Raw genomic sequence first — 25,949 nt, 5'->3', positions numbered from 1 at the left:
GTTGGTTAATATTATAAGTCCAAAAAAATCAGACACCCCTCTGTATGATTAGGCATGCAAGCACACTGTGGCATGGATTGTGTGAGGGGAATGGTGTAGGGAACGTCAGGATTATACAAATAGTGAATCACACTTTATCAGAGAGGTTTTGTTGGCTAGCCAAGCTCTGTGGTTAACAAACTCTACAAGCCAAAAAAAGACAAGATGTGTTCATACACATACACATCATCAATGGATATGTAAATGATTAGAAACATAAGTCTATGACAGGTACTACTGCCACCAGCATTCACTAGTGTTGTTACCAAACTCAGTACGGTATATAAGAGATGAGGAAAGTGTCAGATGTTGAGTGATCACTGTGAAGGACATGGAGATAACTTGTACTTGTGAGAGACAGCATTATCACCACCTGACTGAGTTTGAAAGGGGCCTCATTGTGGATCTTCACTGGTTGGTTTGTCAAATCATGAAGCACCCAGATTTGTGGCGCATTTGGAAGTGTTGGTGCTGCAGTGTCTGACTGCACGGAAATGTGAGGGCAGGCATACTCGCATAGTCGTTGTCAAGGTTCCGGATGACCACAAGGGAGAATCGCAATATTGTGCAGCAAGCATATCACAATTTCTTCACATCTGCACTTGACATGCAGGAACAAGTAATGGATTAACATTCTGTGTCATCCTGCACCATTAGCTGGAGACTAGCAGCTGCCAGACAACAAAATTACCATCCCATGTGTAGGATGCCATTAATATCACAACAAAAACGGCTGCATTTGGAGTAGTGCCATGAGTAAGAAGAATGGACTGCTGATGAATGGTATCACATTCCGCTCACCAATGAATTGTATGGGAAGAACCTGGGGAGAAGTCCCTTTCTTCCAAAGATTTGGATACACACAGTGGTGCTATTCCTGGCATCACAATGTGGGGAGACATCAAGTACAACTTCATCTCATGGCTGGTAGTGATCCAGGGAGCACTTAATGGCACAACAGTATGTCAATGATATCGTGTGTCCTCATGTGCTACCTCTCATGTGATAGTATCGAAGTGCCATTTTTCAAAAGGACAATGCTTGTCGTACACAGATGACCCATCTCTATGAGCTGTCTGTGTGATGCTGGGATGCTCCCGTGGCCAGCAAGATTGCCTAATCTGTCCCCAACAGAACACGTGTTGCACCAGTGCCAGTATCCTGGATATCAAAGACCAGTTATAACAGTTGCGGGCCGGCTCGCCTCAGGAGAGGATACAATAGCTTTATGACACTTCCCAACTGAATCAGTGCATGTATCCAAGTTAGAGTGATGCAACGTCGTACTGATAAGTGGGCTTGTACTGCTAAGTTCTTTGTAAATCTGACTCCATTTTGTGATCACCGAAGTAACATAAAACACCCTCTCAACTCATGAAGTTTCATTGCATCTCCTCCTCTCCCATCTGAGTGTTTCATTTTATTTGTCAGGCAGTATGATTTTAAATTTTAAAAATATCAATAGCTTTGAGAGACTTAACCTTTAAGTCCCTTGCATGTAGCAACTAGGTAAGCTTTTTATAAAAAATTATACCCAGGAATGATGTATATTTTTTAAAAGTTGTAAGCATATTCCTTACGCTATATTAAGACAAACTAAAAACATTACATGAATGGTTAAAAATGACACAGACACTTTACAATAAAATTTCAAACTATTACTTCTTCCCCATTTTTCCAGCCGATTAGTTGTTGGTTCAACTGACCTGTGGACACTGGAAAATGGACAAAAGAAAATCTGTATTAGCTGACTCCTGTGTAAGAAAGCTTGTTGTATAGCTCCTTCCAGCACACTAAAGTTATTAAGAGTCTAATGATATCTCACAAACCCACAATGAAAACAATCAGGAAGAACCCTGGATTCTAAGATACAGACAGGGCAGTTGCTGATCATCTGATCCAATGCCTTTCCTGCACCTTGTGAGGACCAGAATACGATACCTATTTTATTTTAGTTATTTACCAGGGTCCGTGCAAGCAAAAGCTATTTGGTCATGAAATGAATCAGTACGTAGTTATTAGAAAGCTGACTAGAAAATTTATGAACAATTAATTAAAGAACTAATAAAACACGAAAAACAGAGTACACAAATAAATAACACATTAACACAGAAAAGTTATCATCTACTGTGAGGAACTCCTGTACAGAATAGAAATAATCTGTACAGAGGAAACCTTTCAACTTGGACTTGAATACTTTGTGTTTGTCACTTGTTTTTACTTCCGGAAATAAGAGCTGTAGAATAGTGCACACCTTTATGTTAAATGTTTAAGGAAGTGTTATCCAAGTGAATATCATTTTTCTGGCATGTTCCCTGAACAAATGTTGCAATTTCTTCTGAATGAGTCTATAATGGCAACAGCAATTCTCATGATGGAATATATGTACAGGGACAACAGAGTTAGAATTCTGAAACACTCAAACAGCAGCCTACATGAAGATTATAAACTGACACTGTAGATCAGTCTGGAATTTCTGCACAAGATCTTAATACTCCCAAAATAGCATTTCATCTCTACTCTAGTCTTAAGAATTTGTAACAGTTGATTTCACTGACTGGCCACCTTCAGACAGCAAAATTTCGCTTTTACAAGAGCTTTGCTTTTACAAGAGCTCCATGTCAAAAATTATATGCATTGCATTTTGTACAGTTAGGCATTTATCTGTTCTCTGAAAGCCATGTGCTAGTTTTACTGGCTAGCCTATTAACTAACTCACTTGTATTACATTACACATCTTTCACAACAACATATCTGTCATCTGCAAACAGAACAAGTAGTAGCAGATCATTGATTTATAAAAGTAATAGATTGAGAACAGAGCCTGTAGCACTCCCCTTGTGTTGACACTAGAGGGCAAGCTTCTGCTTCCTCCTTTCCACATATGAAGTGAACAATTGCAAACCTTTTCCCCTTAATTCCATAATGTTCCAACTTCTGCAAAAGTATTGTGTGATCATCACAATTTTTTTTATGTCAAATCAATGAAAACAGCTACTGCCCTCAACCTATCACTTATCCCTCCTTGTGCTTCATGCACAAAAGAATAAACGGCATTTTCTATGGATACTCCTTTCCTGAAGCCAAACTGGGAGTCTTACAGAAAATTATGTATACCAAGATGTGCCACTACTCTCCTATACATTGGTTTCTCAAAAACTCTGGTAGCAAAGAAATTGGCCAGTAATGGTCTACAATATTACTTTTGTCCTGTTCATAACATGGTTTCACTAATGAGAATTTCAGTCCGTCAGGAAACAGACAACACCTGAAACATACATTGTCCAATCAGTACCGAGCTAAAGTATGGTGCACTGGTATTCTTTATCCTACTTGAAATTTCATTATACCCATGGAAATTATTACCCTTTAATGGTCCAATAATTTATTTAACTCCATCTTTGCTTGTTTCTCGCAGCTAAGAAGTGATTATTAAATATTTTGCACAATGCTGGTGGATCACAAACAATTTCATTCTCAAGTAAGAGAAGTGTAATATGTTTAGCATCCATATTCTGCCTTGATACCTCTTTCACAACAGACCATATAGTTTTAATTTTATTCTGCGAGTTTTCTATTCTCTTGAAGTAATGTGTTGTTTCAACCTGTTTGACGACATTCCTCAGCATTTTGCAGTATTATCTGTTGCAAAATTCTATTACTCAGCTCTGTCTGTATTTCATATTCTGATACAGCTCCTGTTTCCTCCTACATGATACTCTAATGCCTGCTTTGACATGTATGTCATTTCCATGTTTAAGGAGGGCAGTTAAAATGGCTTCTTTTCACAAGACACAAAATTGTCCTGCTTCATATATAAAGATAAAAGCAATGATAGGACTATTAGACTATTTCTGATGAACTGCCATGACATGATTTAATGGACTTGGTTGTAGCCTATGAGCCATAAACAATGGTGAATCTTGCTGTCAGATATAGAAAGGGCGGCAGTAAACTTCATAACTGGTAGAACTTAAGTTCCTAACTCCTCTCCTCAGCAAACACCTGATGGTAAGCTGGATCATAGCTTGTGGTGGTGGTGGTGGTGGTGGTGGTAGAATAATAAATAGTTTCACACTCAGGATATGAACACAGGGGAGCAGGTGCACGAATCCTGCACCACCATTCATGGCAAGGTCCTAGTGGAGATGGTTTGCCGTTGCCTTCCTCCGATCTATTATGATGTGTTATGTGTGCATCTGTGTTGTGTGTATGACTGTGATGAGTCTGTACAGTGTAGTGATGGGTTTATGTTGTTATGGATGAAGGAAGGGAGAGGATAAAACCCTGTGCTCGCACATAGCCTACTCCTTGCGAATAGCACCAAGGTGACCAAACTGAGCTCAATGACCCCATCTGATGGACAGATCACCATTGACAGTGTCACAGACCCTTGCTTCATGACACATTACAGTGAGGTATGGAAATTAATACAGGACATTGGCGCAAAGACTGATGATTACAAAGTTCGTGCCAAATTCTGATAGTAACTTGACTGAAATGTTTCACAAGCCAAGACAATGTCTCCTTTACTTGACGAACACCAATACTTATCCAACTTTGATTCAATCAGGAACCGTTGCGCACAGTGATTGTAGACTATAAGGAAGGAAAGGCACACAGCAGTCAGTTGCAATCCCATTAGTTTTTATTATTCTTGCAAATCTAGATTTTGGCTATGAATAGCCATCTGATGAAATCACTAACAGAGCACTTTCCACTCTTGGCATAATTCATCTGATGGTCTCCAGTGCAACAAAATGCAATGAAATGATTGTGTTCAGGAATTCTTGCCACCATCTCTTCTTGCTAGCCTTAACAAAAAGGCTTTTTGCCCTCACTATGTGAAAAATATGACATTATCTGCAAGTGGTCTGCTTTTGATTCGTCACAGTGCCACATGACTGACCCTGATAGCGGTGCAGCACTTTTCACCTTCTCCAAGGGACAGGCTGCCATCTAAGCTGTCCTGAATATTAGAGCATGAATGCATCAGCACGACAGTCGATTGTGTATTTATACATTCAAACACTATATGTGGGGAGTACAGTGACCAGTTTGCCTTGATGAGCAACTATGTGGGCAAGTTTCTTACAAGCACGCTCTGTCTGATAAGCTTCTTCAGAATGGGAAATGGTCTCTGGGATGAAGGACAATGTCAGCTTCACAGTGGGCAGTGTGAGCAAGGACAAGTGAGCACAGCAACAAATCAATAGCAGAGAACGATCCTGTTGCATTAGTGAAGTGTGTGCTCTGCCTGTGTGCAGCATACATGAATGTGGTGATGATAAGAAGCCCTCAGCAACCTGACCCTGGAGCAATTGATGGTTGGACACTTCATGACGGTATTTGTTGATAGTTTTTGCATAATAGAAACTTTCTTCTCACATACTTGTTTTGCTAAATAGTTAAAAGATGTAGGAAACACAGATTGTTTTTGAATATGAACTTTGTTGGTGTCAAGAAACAGAACTTATCTTCTGTATTTTCATTATTTCAATGACTGACTTACATTCTTGAGTCAAAATTTGATGATCACTAACAGTACCTGCACTTACTTGGTGCTGTAAATAAAATTTTTGCACCATTAGCAGTTTCACAAGTCTCATGGCAGTTTTACTACTACATGAAGCTTGTGATCTACAATCAATTGTTGTTCGAAACAACAGTAACATTCACAAATATCGTACTAAACAGAAGAATGACTTACACTATTGATCATTCAGCCTTACTGGGGCACAAAAATGAGTGAGGTATTCAGTCATAAAAATTATTGATCACTTACCCAGAGATTTGAAGAATTTAATAGATAAAAAAGTTGATTTCAAACACAAACTGAAATCTGGAAACTCCTTCTACTCTGTAGAAGAATTGCTTAACGTGCTCATGTTCAAAACAATCTGTGTGCCATTAATGACCTCTTGCCTGGTACATTGCCAGATGCTAAGTCTGTTCTGTTTGCAGATGATACAAACATAGTGAGAATGATGTCAGAAGTAGGAGATATAAATACACACATAAAAAAAAAAGTTTTGCATCACCCGATTTCCCAGAACTCCAGAAGATAGACATTGACTGATACTCTATCACAGATACCACAGATGTAAACAACCATGCGTGAGCAACGCCTATTAGATGGAGGGGTGGGGCAGTGGGGGGGGGGGGGGGGGGGGGTGTCTGACAACCTATCAGTTCCAGTCATTCCACCAGCTCGTGTTGTCTGCAGTTCAAGCATGCTTAGATGCTCTATACCGTGGTTTGATCGTGTCCGCATTGTTACTTTGTGCCAGGAAGGGCTCTCAACAAGGGAAGTTCCAGGCATCTTGGAGTGAACCAAAGTGATGTTGTTCGGACATGGACGAGATACACAGAGAGAGACAGGAAATGTCAATGACATGCCTTGCTCAGGCCGCACAAGGGCTACCACTGCAGTGGACGACTGCTACCTACGGATTATGGCTCAGAGGTACCCTGACAGCAATGCCACCTTCTTGAATAATGCTTTTCGTACAGCCACAGGACATTGTGTTACGACAAACTGTGCCCAATAGGCTGCATGATGCGCAACTTCACTCCCGACACCCACGGCAAGGTCCATCTTTGCAACCACGATAACATGCAGCGCAGTACAGATGGGCCCAACAACATGCCAAATGGACCACTCAGGATTGGCATCACGTTCTCTTCACTGAGTGCAACCATATCGGTAGCATATTGGCGAGGCATTTGTCGTAATGGACGACAATTCGTGTCCCCATCATGCACGTCTTGTGAATGAGTTCCTTCAGGATAACGACATCACTTGACTGGAGTGGCCAGCATGTTCTCCAGACATGAACCTTATTGAACATGTCTGGGATAGATTGAAAACGGCTGTTTATGGACAATGTGATCCACCAATCACTCTGAGGCATCTACGCCTTTCAGGGAGCAAAAACGAGTGATAAGAATCATTTGTGGTGTAAGTTCAAGAATATCATGCAGAACCTGTTCAAGGAACTTTGTATTCTAACCACTGCTTCTCAGTATATTTATTCCTTAATGAAATTTGTTGCACATAATATATCTCTATTTCCAACCAATAGCTCAATACGTAGTATCAGTACTAAAAATAAGAACAATCTACATAAAAACCTAAAATCACTTACCTTGGTCCAAAAAGGGGTCCAATATTCAGGAACGCACATTTTCAATAAATTGCCAGCAACCATTAAAACCCTGGTTTCAGTTAAAGCATAGTTTAAACAGAGTTTGAAAGACTTTTTGATAGCCAACTACTTTTCCTCTATAGATGAATATCTTAACAGAGACTGTGAACCCAGCTTAAATAAAAATATCTGTTAGATTTCTGTTTTTACAGCACTTGGTCACTACAGTCAAGATTAGGTATTTTGTGTACGACAAATTTATTAACAGTGCATAACAATGGTTCATTCTGACAGCTTGTTAATTCTGTAAATATTAGCTGTTCCAGTTTACTGCATTGTATTCACCTAGTTCAACAATTTCCTGACAAATCACCAGGGTAGTAAGTATTATATTCAAATATTTTATGTTATACTTACTGTCATCTTCTACACCCACGAGAATCATCTCATTTTTTGGGTCTAGGAATGAAAACTGAATCTAATCTGTAATGCTATTTTGTGTATGTATATGTGTGTGTGTGGGGGGTGGGGTGGGTGGTGGGGGAGAGAGAGAGAGAGAGAGAGAGAGAGAGAGAGAGAGAGAGAGAGAGAGAGAGAGGGGGGGAGGGGGAGAGAGGGAGAGAGAGAGAGGGAGGAAGGGAGGGGGAGGGGGGAGGGAGAGGGAGAGGGAGAGAGGGAGGGAGGGAGGGAGGGAGGGAGGGAGGGAGGGAGGGAGGGAGGGAGAGAGAGAGAGAGAGAGAGAGAGAGAGAGTTAAGAATGTATCACTATTTGGAGAAAAAAAAATATCCAAGAGTTGCTTTAGATTCATGTAAATGGTTTGTATGTAGCCATATTTTTCACTGAAAAAGGCATCATAAATGTAAACTAACAGACTTTTTCAACATCATAGGGAGACATTGCAATTATGATCCAATGAACATGCAAATTACTAACTGATTGCACTTTGCACAAGTAGCCTGTCCCTTACACGCAATGTTTTTGTGTCCATAGTGCTCACACTTGAAACATCACACACTATTAATGATGTCAGTAGACATCCTGAAGTTAATGAAATGTGCAGTTAAGTGTTTGAGCAAAGCCAGCAGTTTAAATATCAGTACAAATATGGCTATATTCTTGAGCTTGCCACAGCCACTGTTATTTGTACTCATCACAAGCTATGCCTCAATTTTCTCCTTCATTCTTTGAAATTTCACTACATGAGTGGAGAAAGTGTACTTTTAGAAGGCGACACTTTCTTTTTTTTATGGCTCATCAGTCTTCTGCCTGATTTGATGTGGCCTATCACAAATTCCTCTCCTGTGCCAACCACTTCACCTCACAGTAGCACTTGCGAACTTCCTCAATTATTTGTTGCATATATTTCAACCTCTGTCTTCCCCTATTGTTTTATGTTATTCTCTGATATCTTACACATGTCCCATCATCTTGTCCCTTCCCCTTGTCAATATTTTCCCCATGTTTCTCTCCTCACTGATTCTGCAGAGAACCTCATTTCTCATCAGTCCACTTACTTTTCAACATCCTTCTAGAGCACCACACCTCAAATGTTTCAATTCTCTTTTCTTGTTTTCCCACAGTCCAAGATTCACTTCCACATGACACTACACTCCAAAATTACATTCTTAGAAATTTCTTTCTCAAATTAAGGCCAATGTTTGATACAAGTACCCTTTTTTTTTGTCCAGGAATGCCCTCTTTGCCTGTGCTGGTCTGTTTTCTTATGCCCTCCACCACATATCTGCATTATTTTATTTCCTAGGTACCAGAATTCCTTCACTTCATCTGCTTTGTAGCCCTCCATTTTGATGTTGAGTTTATGGATAACCTCATTTCTACTACTCCTCATTACTTGTCTTCTTCTATTTACCTTCAAGCCATAGTGAGAACTCAATAGACTGTTCATTCAATTCAAGAAGTCCTGCAAATCTTCTTTATTGTCACTGAGCATAACAATAAGCAAACCTTATACACCTTTTCACCCTGAATTTTAATCCTTCTCCTGACAATTTCTTTTATTTCCACCATTGCTTCTTTGATGTACAGATTGAACAGTTGGAGCGAATGGCTAAATCCTTGTCTCACACGCTCTCTAATCCAAGCAATTCATTTCTGGTCTTTCATTCTTATTTTTCTATCTTGCTTGCTGTGCATGTTGTATATTACCAGTCTTTCTCTTGACCTTACGCATATTTTCCTGAGAATTTCAAACATCTTTCACCACTTTACACTGTCGAAAGCTTTAACTAGGTCGATAAATCCTATGAACAAGTTGATTTTTTTTTGCTTCCATTATCAAGTGCAATGTCACAACTGCCTCTCTGGTGTCTACACCTTTCCTAATACTGAACTGACTTACTGAACAAATCCTTAATTTGCTTTTCCTTTTCCTGAATATTATTCTTGTTTGATATTTTTCCAAAAATACAATGATCTGTGCCCTGTCTCATTGATTCTGCAAACTAACTTGAATAGTTGTCACTTCCCCCAATGACTTTAGAACATGCCTCCTTGCTTGCTATATCCACCTTCTCATTCCCCACAATACCCATGTGCACTGGTACCCAGCAGAAAGACACCTCCTTCCCCAGCTGTTGTAGTTGGAAGAGGGCATCCTGGATATTCTGGACTACTTTATCTGTGGGTACAAGTTCTGTAGAGAGTGAAGGGCACTCAGAGAATCAGTACTGACAAGGACTGTAGCACTCCAATCACATCTCACCTGTTCCAGTGCCTGCCAAGATCGCATATAATTCTATGTTGAGGAAAGAAAGTCTCAAGGCAGTCAGTCCTTGAGGACATTATTAGGAAACACAACAGAGAAACCAATTGAGTTCCCCCACTGGACCCATGTGTAAATACAGATGTGGAGTTGTGGTGCTCAGTTAAAATATCGTAAAATAATGTATTAAAAACGTATGCAGGACTGCAATCTCTACTGTACTGCACCAAATCTAAAATTATTCTGGGACCTCTGCAGTGACCTGGGTAGCAGATGGTTAAAACCCTGGATTTGAGGTTGTGTGTGCTCCACACCAAGAGACTCCAGCACATGCTGCACGCGTGTCCTATATGGTATTGTTGCTCATTTATGATTGGAGAAAAGGCATTCCAGAAATGGGCGAGAAACAGTATGATTTGCATGTTAAGTTGGAGCTATGAGGAACTTATATACCTTGATGCACTATGAGGAGTTTCCGTCAGATGGTAAGTGTCAGTTCCCTGGCCTCGGCACAGACACTGAGTATGGGGCTGGTCCTGTAAGCCCCACTGGCCGGCCTAATCCCCTATGATGGAGAAAGTCAATAATCTTCAGGTAGGAAGGCCTCGCTGACCCATACACTGTGCACCCATGGTCGAGGCATGGACACATGAAAGCCCTTTAAAACTTGAGCAGACACGCCCTGTCTGTTTCCCAAGATCAGTGGCTAAGGCATTTTATGATATTCAATGCCTTCTGGGTTTTGGCTTTCAAGTCTCACAGGTGTGGTAACCACAACAATTTGGAGTAAAAAATGAGGCCCAGAAACCTCACTGAGTCCTTAAAATGTAGAATGGTATCCCTCAAACGCAAGTCAGGTAAATTAAAAATACAATGAGAATGATTAAAATGAACAAACAAACTTATCTTGAGAAAACTGAAAACCTGTCTTCACAGCCCACTCCTCTAAACTCAGCACTGTAAGCTGCAACTGATGAGTTGCTGTTGCAGCTCTGGAGGAGAAACAGAAAAGAGCAAAATCATCCACAAATAAGGAGCACTGTACCATAGACGTGATACTGTTTATGGCTATGGCAAAGAGGGCATCACTTATAACACAGCCCTCAGGGACACCACTCTCGTGCTCAAAATGATTTGACAGTATGTCACCAACGTGGGACCTAATAAAACACTTAGATAGGAAAGATCTTATGAAGATGGGGAGGTGGCCATGAAAATCCTGTTGATGAAGTTGCTGTAGAATACTGTGACTCCAAGTAGTATTGTACACCTTACTGATGTCGAAGAAAACACTGAGACAGTGATGTTGACATGTGAAAGTTTGCTGAATAGCTGCCTCTAGCACGATCAGGTTGTCAACAGTGGATCAGAATCTACAGAATCCACAATGAGAGTAGTTAAGGAGTTGCCTGGTCTCTAACAACCAGACCAGACAATGGTTAATCATTTGCTCCAGTCTCTTTCCTACACAGCTTGCTAAAGCGATACTCCGGAACATGTGCGGTCCATTCCTAGTTTGAGGGGAGGTATCAAAATTTCCTCTCCTCACAAGTCTGAGAAATGATCTGTATGCCATATCAATTTAAAACATTCAAGGATTTCCTTTGACACTGCTGGCAAATGTTGAAGTATGCAATACTGTTTTTGATTAGGACTGGGTACAGTATAATGAGTCTCTGGCAGTGCCAATTCCAGCAAGCACATGGAGAAAGGGCACTAGCAAGACTCAGAATTGTGGGATCTGGAGTCAAACTTGCCCCTCTCTGCAGTCGCACAGTAGTGATGAAACATTGTAACTTGGCTGGCATTGGCTGCAGCCATCTCCATCTGCCATCATCTGAGCAATGTCTCTGGGCATTGTTTGGAGACACCTCTGTTTTAGCACTGTTGCTACTGGAAATCAACTGTGTTTACTGGTACTCCAGATGGCTTCCCATACTTTTGTAGAACAAGTGGAATGGTTGACAAGAGTCAAGGAATGCTTGCCACGACCTTTTTTTGCTCTCACTAATTACACGTTGAGCCTTGGCTCTCATGACTCAAAAGGCTGTGAGGTTGTCTGTTGTTGGGTGGCATTTAAACTGTCGAAGAGCTGCAAGCCTGTCGTGGATTGCTGAATGGCACTCATTAGTCCACCAAGGTACAGGCTGCCTCCTAAGATGGATCACTCATGTGGTGTGGTCCACCCATTCCTGGACGCTGTGTTCAGACACACCCACCTGACTGAACAGTGTCCACTTAGTCCTGCTCACCATCCATTAAGGTGGCTTCTGTTCGACCAATCCTCCAACCAGCAGACAGTTCAACAATGGAAAGTGGCCAGTCAGTGGTGAGTTGCTTCCCACTGTGCTGAGTCTGCAAGTGCTGGAGAGCATAAAGAGAGGTCAATTGCTGAAGATGATCCAATAGCAGCCGAGAAATGAGTGGGACTGCCTCTACCGAAGATGCACAGCTCCTGAGACATCATGAGGTTCTGCAAGACTCGACCCCTAAGCCCTGTAATATATTATGGGCGCTGAAACCACCCAGTACGAGAAACTGGCGGGGAAGTTGTGCAATAAGGCCTGTGAGCATCAGAGCCTATTGCACTCTGAGGAGGTAAATACAGGGAGCAAACAGCAACGGCTACTGCCTGTAGGTCAGTAACCAAGGAGAGAGCAGAGGAGTGGTGTATGTTACTAACAAACACAGCATCCTCCCCCTTGGCTCTTTCCCCAGTCAGGTCATTCCTTTGGAGGAGGGTATAGCCCCAAAGCACAGAGGGCTCACTAGCTTTGAAATGTGTTTTCTGTAAACAGAAAGCACATGCTATTGGCTGTGCCAGGATTTTCAGTTCCTCCACATGAGTCCTGAACCCATTTATGCTCCACTGTAGTATGAAAGCCATTTATCACAGGGGTCGTACTTTCACCCTCTCTTTCCATTGGGGTGGGGAACCCACAACAGATTGAGGCTCAGCTTTGGGGCAGGATGGTTGCTGAGCAGACCTCGCAGTCCATCGGCTCTGAAACAGGAGCAGTAGAACCGTCAAGTCAAATGACTTCGATGTGTTCTGACTTCAACTGCCTGGCTTCACACACGGAGGAAGCTTCCCATTTGATCTTTTGGCCTGGGAGGGCTTTACAGGAGCTACTGCAGCAGCAGTGGAGGCAGTGTCAAATTTTTTACCAGGATCTACCTTTGGAGGTACCGGGAGCTCTGCAATGGTGCCAACTGTGGCTTTATCTGATGTTCTTGGGAGTGCTATTGGCTCTGAAACAACTGCAACTTGACAAATGCACTGACATACGCAGGTACTAGTGCTGACACAGGCAACCTCCATTTGTGTAGAAGCACTGTCTGTCGAAATAGGCTTTTTAAGGGCCGATACAAAAGATGTAGTCAATGTGGGAGGCTGCAGGACTTATAGATCTTCTTGGACTCACCATATGGGATGTGTTTTCATGTTTCAATCTTGTGTACGTTCCTTTCTTCAAGGAAGACATTACAGTCTCTGTACCAGACAAAATGATCCCCAGAGCAATTTACATACTTTGGAGAAGAGGAGTAACCAACTCTGTCGTGGGCAGCCTTGCCATATTTGTCCCAAGTGGCTTCATCCTTACATCCTAAGGTGGTGTGTCCAAAGCGCTGGCATTTAAAACAGCGCATTGGGTTCGGGACACAGGGCCGTATGCTTAGGCGAAGGAAACTTGCCTTGATATGCTCTGGGAATTTCACTACTGAAGGTAAGGATGAAGGAGTCAGATTTTACGAGATCCTCATCCACCTTTTCAAATACATTTTGCACATCAACCACCCCTTCTTGAGCCCACTCATCTCAATTCCTCCTTGGGAATGTCTGCCAGATATCTACATTACACAACACCTTCGCTGTAGTTGAAGATGTTGTGGAGCTCTGTTTCTATGGCATATTCCAAGGCATTTAGCTATCTGGAGGTTGGTTGCTTGTTGAGAACTAGCACTTTCAACCAACAGTGTTCCATTATATAATCATTTAACTGATTTCAGCATACCTGCGATGCCCTCTAAATATTTTTTACTATAAAAAGGCAAAAACTTCTCAAAGTTGCCCTCTTATCATCACACAATCAAAAAACACATTTTGACCAGCAGCATGCATTGACTGAAAAATTCTGTATAATCCCTGAGTCAGGAGGAATGGTTACATGAGCCCTCTGGTGAGATTGGATGTTGGTGCCTACCAGTGACCCCCCTCCCCCCGTCCCCATTGCACTGGGAGGAAGAAGAGGAAATTTCAAGGGTTCCATTTCAGTCCAACAAGCTGCTAGGGAACTGAAAGTCCACCTAGACAGAGCCCTGCATGCTTCTGTAAGCCCTATACAACTGAGGTGGGGCAGGTTCCCCAGAGGTTGCCTGATAACGATTGTTTCAACTTAACAGCCATTCATCTCATCGGCACATGGCATGCCTTGAGATTGACTTGTTTGTTTTAGTTCCAGAACAACCTGTCTGTGTTCTTGAATTTGCTTTGAAGACCAACTTCTTCAAAGCAGGAAGATTGATAACAAGGCTGTTATGTATTGTACAATTTCTTTAGTTCTCCACATGGTATTCATACTGCTGACTCAATTTCTTCTATCTACTGCTCCTCAACACAGACAAGGCAGTTCCAACTATACACTGGGTGCTCGTCTGAATGGTTAATGCAACAGGCAGGAGAGTTATACCGTGTTCCAACTTTAGCACATTTTCAGTAACATAGCCTGTCCATTAAATGCCAAAGTTCAGTATAGCCAAAACACTGACATTTATAGAAGAATAATGGGTTTGGAATGTATGTACGTACTTCAGCTGAAAAAAATCTTGTATTAAGTATTCTGGTAAACTGAAATGAATGTGGGTATGGTGGCAGAGTGCCAGTTGTGCTCTCCCCCCCCCCCCCCCTTTCTACTGTTCTACTGTCTTGCAACATATGGGATGTGGTACTTCCTTCAATGTGTCAGTAGAGTACAATTACAGCACTTTTTAACCGATTTTAACTTACTCGCTGCATCTTCTAGTGCTTTTTGATTAATGATACCTTCTACCCTATTTTTAATGATATGTATATCCTGGAAAACCAGTTATATTCTGTTACTATTATGTAATACTGTTGACAAGATGACTTTGAACTCTGATCTTATAAGATTAGTCTATACTGGTACTCCCTGGTTGTACTGCATCTCAGGCAAAGCCTTGCATACCTGAGCAGGCCTAATATAAGTGAGGTTCAGTGAGTGCTCTGGCTCAACAACCATTCAGTCTCATCCCACCCTATTGATAAATAGTATACCTTATGGAATTTTTGTGTAGAAGTTTGCCCCATTTTCATATTTGAGCAGTTAAACCAAAATCTTTTTCTCTGTGTGACACACAATCGCAATGAACAGTGATTGGTGAAGTATGCTCAGAAGTTACACTTATAGACAGTTGGCAGTAGTGACCATCCCTCAGCTCATTAACCCTGGTTTCACTAAATCCAAACACCACTATTCTAATGTGGAGATTAGAAGATTCACGTAGCTTACAAAATGTTATGGACATGGCATGCACTACTTCCTAAGCAAAATGAACAGGCTGATTTGCTTATCTGAAGCGTGGAGGAATGCCTCTGTGGATCACCTAACACACACACACACACACACACACACACACACACACACACTCTCTCTCTCTCTCTCTCTCTCTCTCTCTCCGGTTATACATCAGTATCTCTCTAACTACTGGTTGTAACCATTCCCCTGTGGGTATGGCAATTAAGTGGCTGCCTGCCCCAATGAATGGTCACTGCAACACATTTGTAAATGCATGGCACTCATTAGAACACCACTGATCTCAACATTTGCTTCAATAGAGATGTGGTCTGGATTCTTCCCACCAACATCAAGTCCTCTTAATTGTGCAACTGCTAGTGTCTGTCCTTGATCATCCACAATTCACCTATAGGAGAGTGGTTACCTGCTCTCATTCCTTTTTATCTATTTATTTTTGGTACATGAGCCACAGAATGGAGTTTCTTCAAAAATGCTCTGTTACCTTGATCTTTTGAGCACCTTTGCATAATACAAATTCACTGTTTGACACGACTCACATAATGTTACAGATAATACCAAAACATGTCTTGCCAGTAATCAGCAGTTTTCATATATCCTCAAGTATTTGTACTGTCTCAATTAGTACAAATTTCAGAAATGTAGGAAACAGCATACATGTAAATTTCTCACCTTCATGAAGGACACGTTTCTCCACTGCTACCAGAGAATTGGCACCTGCACGCATGGTTGGAACATCAGGACTCAGAAAACTTAATTCCTGAGCCTGAAAACTACTTTCTGCAGTCATAAAACTGGCATCCGTGCTTATCAAAGAATCTTGTTCTGTATTTATGTCTTCTGGTACAATACATTCTGTTGCTGAGCCTAAAAGTAAAGTTTAAAGATTACACACTACATTTTGCAAATTATATTTAGCAAAATGTACAGGTGAAAATCTTACCTGCTTCCAAAATTCTATCAGTCTCCTGACGCCCACAATTGTCTTCTGCCTGTACATCTGTCACTGTTTTAAATGCAATAGGAAGATTGTTCAATGACTCGGTACTAGAGCAACTCGATAAACTTGCAAGCACATCATTTAATACTCCATTTTTTCCTTCTGTATTTTCCCCTTCTCCATCTTCTACTGCTCTGTCCTCTCCAACCCCGTCCTCTCCAACCCCGTCCTCTCCAACTCCGTCCTCTCCAACTCCATCTTCTTCTATTTCGTCCTCTCCTACTACGCCGTCCTCTCCTTCTACTTCGTCCTCTCCTTCTACGCCGTCCTCTCCTCCTACGCCGTCCTCTCCTCCTACGCCGTCCTCTCCTTCCACGCCGTCCTCTCCTTCCACGCCGTCCTCTCCTTCCACGCCGTCCTCTCCTTCCACGCCGTCCTCTCCTTCCACGCCGTCCTCTCCTTCCACGCCGTCCTCTCCTTCCACGCCGTCCTCTCCTTCCACGCCGTCCTCTCCTTCCACGCCGTCCTCTCCTTCTACGCCGTCCTCTCCTTCTACGCCGTCCTCTCCTTCTACGCCGTCCTCTTCTACGCCGTCCTCTTCTACGCCGTCCTCTTCTACGCCGTCCTCTTCTACGCCGTCCTCTTCTATGCCGTCCTCTTCTACGCCGTCCTCTCCTACGCCGTCCTCTTCTACACCGTCCTCTTCTAATCCGTCCTCTCCTAATCCGTCCTCTCCTAATCCGTCCTCTCCTAATCCGTCCTCTCCTAATCCGTCCTCTCCTAATCCGTCCTCTGATATTCCGTCCTCTGATATTTCATCTTCTGATATTCCATCTTCTGCTAATCTGTCTTCTCCTCCTCCGTATTCTCCTTCTTCCTTTGGATCAATCATAATATCTTCATTATCTTCTTTAACTAGCAGGACTGGTCTCTCATCAATGGAATCGTCATCTTCATTAACTATTGTATCATCACTTTTTTCATTAGCATCATTGTCCTCATCTGTTGCAACTTCAGTATAACAATCCCATTTTTCATTCCATTGATATAACTTTGGGTGACTGTGACGGCTACAACAAATAATGAAATTAGTCTCCAAAATTCTGTCTGCTGAAATCATTCAAATAAACTCATTTTTCCACGAAACAAGGAAGAGAGAGAGACAAAAGCCACTCAGCCTGAAAGTATTATTAAATGTAAAAAAGTAATGAATGATGTCATATTCGGTTTTCAAGTCTTGAAAAATATTCTGCTACTTTATTATAGCTATTAATGTCTCTTCTCTTCATAAACTGAGCTACTCATCTGTGAGACTTAATCAGACAGCCCTACTTATTTTAAGATAATAATAATAATAATAATAATAATAATAATAATGGCATATTTCAATGATGTGGAAAAGGAAATCACTTATCAAACTGCAGCTGCAATGAGGCCTGATAATAATGTACACAGTATAACAATCCTAGCATGTCACAGATGACAACTACAATAAATAATGAATTTCATTTTGTAGCATAAAGAAAGAAAACTTGGCACAACTGTCCATGAATCAGAATCAATCCCCACTGCATGTAATAAAGAGGACACACTGAAAAATGAAAAATTCTGTAAGGACTGTTGTGTTCACTGCAGTTCCTTTTTCTGTTTATTTCTACCCACAAATACAAAATGTTTTGGAGATGTTATCTGCTAAAGACAGGCCAGTCTTTTGTTACAACATATGCAACCACTGAAATCGGAATCATTCTTCCTGTCTTTTCACATGGACATTCTGAGAACATGTTACAGCCATGCTTTACTACAGCACTAAAATCAACATATCATTGGTTGAAAATTGTATTTACTGACACGATTGGGAATAGCTCGTCATCAGAACATTGTATAAAATGCCTTAATATGTAGCTTTGTGCCATATAATTACCTTCTCAATATTGGTGCTCAACTGTCAAGAATGTAAGTATGTGACACAATACTATGTATTACGATGTTTCATATGATGTTCTGATGATGGGTTATGCTTGAAACGCATCAACAAATGCAGTTTTTAACAACAAAACATCTGCAGATTTTTGTGACTTAATAAAGCAGTGATATAGGATGTGCGCAGTGTTTACATAGCGGTCACAGGCTTCCTGCATGACTTATGTCAACACCCAAGCTTCTCACATGTATTTTCAAATACTTGGTACTTTGAAAGAACACTGGTCATAAACGAAAAAGTAACATATCTGAAGTTAAGATTTAAATAATGTATTTGTATGGGGTACTAATAGAAAGGAATGATTCAGGTCACCAGGTTGTGGATGGATTAGAAACTGCATACTAACTTGCCGAAACAGTTACCTGGTGTTCTGAACATTGTGCTAGGAAAATTTGTGCAAGCAACTGAGTTAAATTGAGATCATATGGGCACTGGGTAACTAGATGGTCCTTCTGAAGAACTGTCCAGCAGTTGGACATGATGGGTCAGTTGTGTATCTATGCTGGGTGCTAGTAGTTTGAGGAAGAACATGTTATGGTCTTTTTTATGGAAGGCAGTAGCAAACAGACTAACTCCTGCACATCAGACAAGCAGCCACTGCTGACTGCACAGCAACTTTGAAGCAAATAGGGATAAATATTGTCGGCTAAGATGATCAGGATATATCTTTTTAATTTTTAAAAACTGGGATTCCTCCAAAATCTCATCACCGTGCATAGCCCATAGTGTGGAAAGGGAGTGGAGAGGACCAGAGAAATAAATAGAATCAAATTGTGTTTAATGTTGAGTACCGATTCTGCATTAACATCAGTGATGGTTGTTCCTGCATGTGGTGGCCACGAGAGCTGGATAGAGGTGTTCATCAAGCAGCAACAGCTGCATCATACAAGGACAACTTGTGGCATCACAGGGTGCTGAACAATAAATTACAATGACTGTACATCTCTGATGTTTTTAGAGGAAACGTTGAACAGTGTAGGATACATTTAGATCATCAGTCAGCCAATTCCTCTGTCATTTGTTCAAATGTCAGGGACATGTGCTCATTCAACAGGGTAGTACCAACGGCACAGATTGCTTTTTAAAAGCATGAGACAAAATCCACAAGCTACTGGCAAGTTGCAAAGCCAATTCTCTTGACTCCTGAAAGCATTTACTTTTTCCAAGTCCAACCTTTCTCTACCATTATCCACCTAATTACCCAAAATTATGGCTGTCTCTGTGTCTGAAATTATGCATGAATGGTATAGGCTTACAGATCTATGGTGTTATTGACACAGATTCTCCTTGGTTCAACATGTAATTATGGGACAGCTGTTAGTACCAAACAGATAATAGACCTCTACCACAGCTCTTTGTGAGTCTATGGCAACTCTGGAGCCACATTAATGTGTACAGACCTCATTAACAGTTGGAGAACTCATTAAAATCTTGAAGATACTGGTGAACAAAACTCCTAATATTTCAGATTAAATGACAAATGTCATGAGTCAAGATTATTTCAGCGACTCACACTTCAAATGTGTGCCTTCAGTACCAAAAGGGTAATTGTTTAACCACCCACTATCACTAGCACACTACTGAGTAAAAATTCTGCGACTTGGAAACACAGAAACTGAGTATGGAGTGAGTTCAAATCTGGGGAACCTCATCCAGCTGACCTGTATGTATATAAATCTGCATGAATTTAATTTATGATTATTTTTCTAAAAATATCAATCCATTACATTTACAAATAAGATCCTGAGTTATTCAAAAGTGTTTAAATTACCCCAGTGGCTTCCAAAAAGTTAAGAAAAATCACAAAAGTAATGTAGTTTCAAAAAGTTGTATGTTGTGTTAGATGAAACCTAACAATGTTAGATGAAACCTAACAAAAGTAAATAACACATAGTATGGCACAAACAAAACATGAGAATACATAAACAGATAAGGAACTCCCATAAATTTGAGATGTTTAAATAAATGTGTCAGATCACTGCAGTACGAGTACAGTTACGTAATTGACCCAAGCACGAGTTGAGCAAATTCAGAAATATGTGATGATGTGTATGAGCTCCACAGGAATTAAATGCCATTACTTCAGCAGAGCTGTTCCAGTGCAGCAAGCTTCTGATTAGTACTTCGAACAACACACTTCCCAAAAGCATCTCAAATCATACTCTTTGGAATTAAAATTGGAGTGGCTAGCTCAATCTCTCAGACACTGAACTGTTCACTGCTGGAGATATTAATGCATTAACAGGATGACCTCAGCTATCACTGATTTTGATATCACCAATGTGCAATTTGTCAAAGTTACCTGTCAGTGGTACAGATGAGAACTGACTTTGCACACATTGTACAGGTATCAGGCAATACTGTCATTAGAGTTTCCTTAGGCATCACCTATTACTGAAGAAAACTACTTAGGTAAGACTGACTGAGGTCATACAGGAGGTAGATCTTAATCCATACAAAGCCAAATCCATGTTGGCTAAGAGGACAAGACCTTTCTACTATGATCATTCTGACACAATTGGAGGTGTGCTTATCGCTCACCAAAAAGTAACAAGCATAAGTAACAACGGAATTCAAAGTTTAACAATTGTTCATTCAAATAATGAAACTGGACTTACGTTTTTGAATAGCACAATTGTATGCATGATAGACCACGACGGTAGATAAGCAGAAATCCAACATGTGGTATTATCCCCATATGGAAACACTGTCTGCTATTGGTGGGTTTTCTTAAAAGGGTCAATTTCATGCATTTGTGTAGTAAAAGGAGCACAGTGTGTAAAGTCGGGTACAGAAATTTCATATGTATTGATAGCAAATACGGCGACATGTACGCTGCATAATCCACAGAGGGTTTACATTCATACAAACTTAACTTTGTGTGTGTGTGTGTGTGTGTGTGTGTGTGTTTGTGTGTGTGTGTGTGTGTCACAAAAATATCACAAATATTACAATATTAAAGACAAGGTAAGACCTCTTAAGCATACAGCACAGTCTTTCCATCTGATAAGTAAGCAGAAACTGTGATAACAGGAAGAGACAGGGAAAACACTATATAAAACAGCTAGGTCTCTCGAATCATTTCTGCCAAACAATATATTTAAAGGCAAAATTACCGTAAACTACAAAACTGCACGCATACCAAAGAGTTTAAAAAAATACAATTGCATGTTTATTTTTATTTTATTTTATTTATTTATTTTTTTTTTTTTTTTGGACATAAGTAAACCAAACGAGAAATGAGGAACAAAACATTAGAGGAATAACAATCTACTTTCTGTAGCTCATTTAAACTAATTTTGGGACACATTTAAAGAAGTATCCACTTAAGGAAACAACAATGTGTAATAATAACAAGTGGGTACCTCAGTGCCATGAAAAAGAGACGCAGTTTGAGTGCGTACATTTTTATATTATTTACAAGAACAAAAACAGAGAAAATAAAATCAAAGCAGCCTGGTACAACTGAAGACCTCAGCAGTATACAACGGTAAGGGACAATCAATGACAAACAGAGTTACTGCATGTAAAATATGGAACATGATTTGTTTTATCCATATTAGTTGATAGTTGCACAATAAACCAAGGACCTGCAGTGGTAACAATAATTTCAGATTCTTATGAATGACAAATTTCTCATGTAAACAGTGCTAAGTGCCAAAACATGGTTGACAGTAGTGGCAATGTGTGTGGTTTTCTTGCCAGTCAAATGATTTTCTGGGATGATCTGTAGATGTCCGAGGGTGATGTGGATAACTAGGACTAAGATAAAGATCCTGAATGTGTTCCTCAATGAAAGTACACTTCAGAAGTTGTTACTCATTAGGTAAATGTGGATAATTATTTAAGCAAGTAAATAATGCTAAGTTGTGTTCCTTACCATTATTCACATGAATTTACATGGCAGTGTGATGTAAGAAATGATAATGGCCATTCTTAACATTGTTTACATGCTGTAGTAAGGTGACACTAAAATTAATTTAATATTTTGCTGAATCACAGATTAATTTTTGAGATTGTTATACTCTTTTATTGCAAAAACAGGTAAAGGAAATCTTGGTATGATAAACTGAAACAATTTGTACTCTAAATTTGTATTTTTGAGAGCTTTCACAGCACTTCATTAAGTCAACCAGCAACCGAACAGTGGCAAGTCAATCTTAACCCGTGTTGAGTGCACACAGTTTGCAAGTGAATAATTTTAAATATGCATTGATACATTTTTGAAAAATAAAATTTCAGATGGAATTTATGATTTTAAGAACCATGTCATTACTCTACAAATATTTGAAATGTTGCGCCGACAGTAATTGATTGGGCGCAGCTGAGTAGAGTTAAGACACCTGTCCCAGAAAATGTAAGAGGCTGCTGAAGTGGGTCAGACCACAGGCTGACCAAATGTTATTACATCATGGGCTGCTTGCTGATACTACAAGAACTGCCAGCCAGGACCCTAGCACACTACTAAGTGCAACTGAGAGACCAATATCACCAATGCAGCAAGAAGGCGGAGTCATTGCAGCATTGGTGGCCCAGTTACTTCACAGCTGAGCCATGGAAATGTTGTGGCTTACCTGACTAAAAACAACGCTGTAGAAAACAATGATGGGCCAAGACCGTTATAAGTACACATCATTTTTAGTCAAGGGTGTCACAGTGTGCCAGCCACCAATCTGGAGGGGGGGGGGGGGGGGGGGACGACCTATATTGTATATTGGTACACGAGCCTAGGCGTCTACGTGCCTCAACCAGCCACCCTCTTCAGATTCTGCCGTTGCTGGTGCCAATTCCAATGCCATGGACTTCAGCATCCTGCAACTGATGGTGGGGAGGGGGGAGACGACGACCTATATTGTATATTGGTACACGAGCCTAGGCGTCTACGTGCCTCAACCAGCCACCCTCTTCAGATTCTGCCGTTGCTGGTGCCAATTCCAATGCCATGGACTTCAGCATCCTGCAACTGATGGTGGGGAGGGGGGAGGGGGGAGACGACGACCTATATTGTATATTGGTACACGAGCCTAGGAGTCTACATGCCTCAACCAGCCACCCTCTTCAGATTCTGCCGTTGCTGGTGCCAATTCCAATGCTGTGGACTTCAGCATCCTGCAACTGATGGGCCACCTGGCTGTCTAATGTAGCTGCTGCCAGCCACCTATCCAGGAGGTCTACAGTTCGAGCCCAGGGCTGTGCAGCCATTCGACTGCCATTGCCTGTGCATGCAAACTCTGTGCTGCCTGCTTCTGCTCATTGAGCAGCCACTGCTGCCACTGGGAACAGAAGCATCCATCCTGGGGCCACAAGGTGATTCTGTGCTCATTTGTGTGTTGTGCCCCAGGCTGCTGTGCAGTCCCTAGTCTGAATTACAAGCTGACACATGCTGCTCTCATCACCAGTGGCCACCCAACACTGCAAGCTGTGCCTTCTTGCAGGTTGTATACAGTTTACACACTGAGGGCATTGACTCCTTCCGCTATCACTATGATTGTTGTTGTTGTTGTTGTTGAATAATCAATGAATGTTTTGGCAATGATGTTTTTACGAGAACACAGACAACTTGCTGATGTCCACCACCCCTCCACTGCTACCCTGCCCAAGGTAGAGGACTATCAACATCCTGAATTCAGACTATTGTGTTCCACCACTCTCCATAGAGGCCTACTGCCATGATGTCTGTAAATTTTAACTGGTATCTGGAGCACAGTCCAGGACCATGTAGTCACAGTTTGCAGCTCAGGAATATGGTCTTGGTATGCGACTTTTTATTTTCGTTGACTTTTTGTTTTCTTTTGATCATGTCCATGGTAAATAGATGGAATGTGCACAGAAATCTCAAGGTGTAATTCATGAAACCAGAGGAACCTGCAGACTTGTCATATTTTTAAAGTGGATTGTAGAGAATACTATTTACAGCCAGTTAGATGCTAGAATTGTAATTTAGCAGGTCATGAATTACTGTGTATTAAGGCAGTGCCAGCTCTGTAGGGCACTTGCTGGCATTATGGGCATGAAGCACATCAGTGTTATTTTATTGTACCTCTGTCAGAGTGCTTGTGGTAGATTTCCTCGGTTTGAGGTGTATATTGTATTGTTAGAGGTTGCAAAAATGCTAAGTACACAAGCAATACGATGCAAAAAGCGGTCGAAGTTTTGATGAAACATATTGCTGAACTCACATTACAAAGGCACGTAGATACTTTAACAGCAGACAGTGAGCATAGACAAGCTGGAATGGCGGAGACAAAATTCATTCAGTATACTTGTTCCTTTTGTGGATCCTATTGCAGCTTGTTTAATAACTCTTTTTTTGGACAAACCAACTGAGAATGTGTCAGCCTTTACTGACAATCTAGAAGCTGCTACTAGTTTGGGTAACTGGGCAGACGATGTACATTTGCATATGGCTACATTATGATTAGTAGGCAATGCAAAGATGTATGAAACATACCATGAGGGGTTAAATAAGGTGCACACATTTGAACAACTTTAGAACAGACTACCACCATTACCGCAAACAGATCTGTGCCATATTCTTCAGGGAACAACTTAATGGAATGCCTCAGAAATGAAATGAATTGGTGGAGGCAGTCTTGAATAAAATCAGGAAAATCAATGCACAAACATCAGAGTTGATGCAGAGTGAAGAGGTGGATAAAATTATTCTGCAACAGGCAGAACACAGGGTGCCAGATGTATTTTTGGGGAACTTCCAGTCAATACGTCAAGGAGAGTATTGATAGAAAATCCATTAATGCTTAAGGAGGAGGACAAAACAACTTGGATGGAGCATTTTTTTCTCAGAGGTAAGGACCTACAGTCATGGATGTACAGGTCACATTTGGAAACAGTGTCGCCGACAGCAATGTTATAAATGTAGGTTGGCTAGGCACCTGGTGTGAGACTGTCAGAATGGAGAGCAAAGAGAACAGCTCAAATAAACATTCATTAAACTCAAATGGAATTCCTCAGCCACCAGACAATGTTCCCTGGAAGAGTACCGCCCGCTGTGCATGGTGAATTGAACAGAACATATGTTTTTAATGGACACAGAGGCTCATGTGTTGGTAACTAGTCTGGACCTTATCAGGATATACGTTACATGGAGTAAAGGATATGATGTGGCACCAATGGGCTCAGCACTGCTCAATTCCTGCATTGGAGCAAGGAATTTTCAGGAGTATATGGAAGTACTAGCCTGTGTCAGTGAGAGGTGCTGCACAATCCTTGGGCTGGATTTTCTGAATAAGCATTACGCAAAAATTGACCTTTCACTGCATGCTGCTGAGCTCAGTGGGAAATTGTTCCTGCTCAGAACGACCACTGCAAATGATACACTGTCGCAAGGTTTCTTGATTGTGATGGTCAAATCAAATAAGCTGTGTACATGTTCATTAAAGCACAATTCACAGAATAAAGAACCTAGAGGTATGGGAAAATTACTCTGGGTGAGTGTGGGTACTGAACTACCGAATGATTTATTGTGTGTTCTAGAGCTGTTGGAGCACAATGGCAAACTGGATACTTTGCAATGTTTTGTGTGTAGAAACATGGCATGTG

The 25,949-nt window shown here is 41.1% G+C and overlaps 1 protein-coding gene across 2 annotated transcripts in view; it reads right to left on the bottom strand.

Moving 5' to 3' along the window:
* Positions 1-25,949, bottom strand: part of LOC126248293 (uncharacterized) — a 289,514-nt gene that overhangs the window by 6,826 nt on the left and 256,739 nt on the right. For both annotated transcript variants that reach the window (XM_049949155.1, XM_049949156.1), the window contains exons 19-20: positions 16,409-17,475; positions 16,138-16,332 (exon numbers count right to left, since the gene is read on the bottom strand). In XM_049949155.1, the coding sequence (XP_049805112.1) occupies positions 16,138-16,332; positions 16,409-17,475 (1,262 nt within the window). The remainder of the gene's footprint in view (positions 1-16,137; positions 16,333-16,408; positions 17,476-25,949) is intronic.

This window comes from Schistocerca nitens, chromosome 3, assembly GCF_023898315.1.
Source record: "Schistocerca nitens isolate TAMUIC-IGC-003100 chromosome 3, iqSchNite1.1, whole genome shotgun sequence".
Classification (NCBI taxonomy): Eukaryota; Metazoa; Arthropoda; class Insecta; order Orthoptera; family Acrididae; genus Schistocerca; species Schistocerca nitens.
This window is presented reverse-complemented; position numbering and strand designations above follow the sequence as displayed.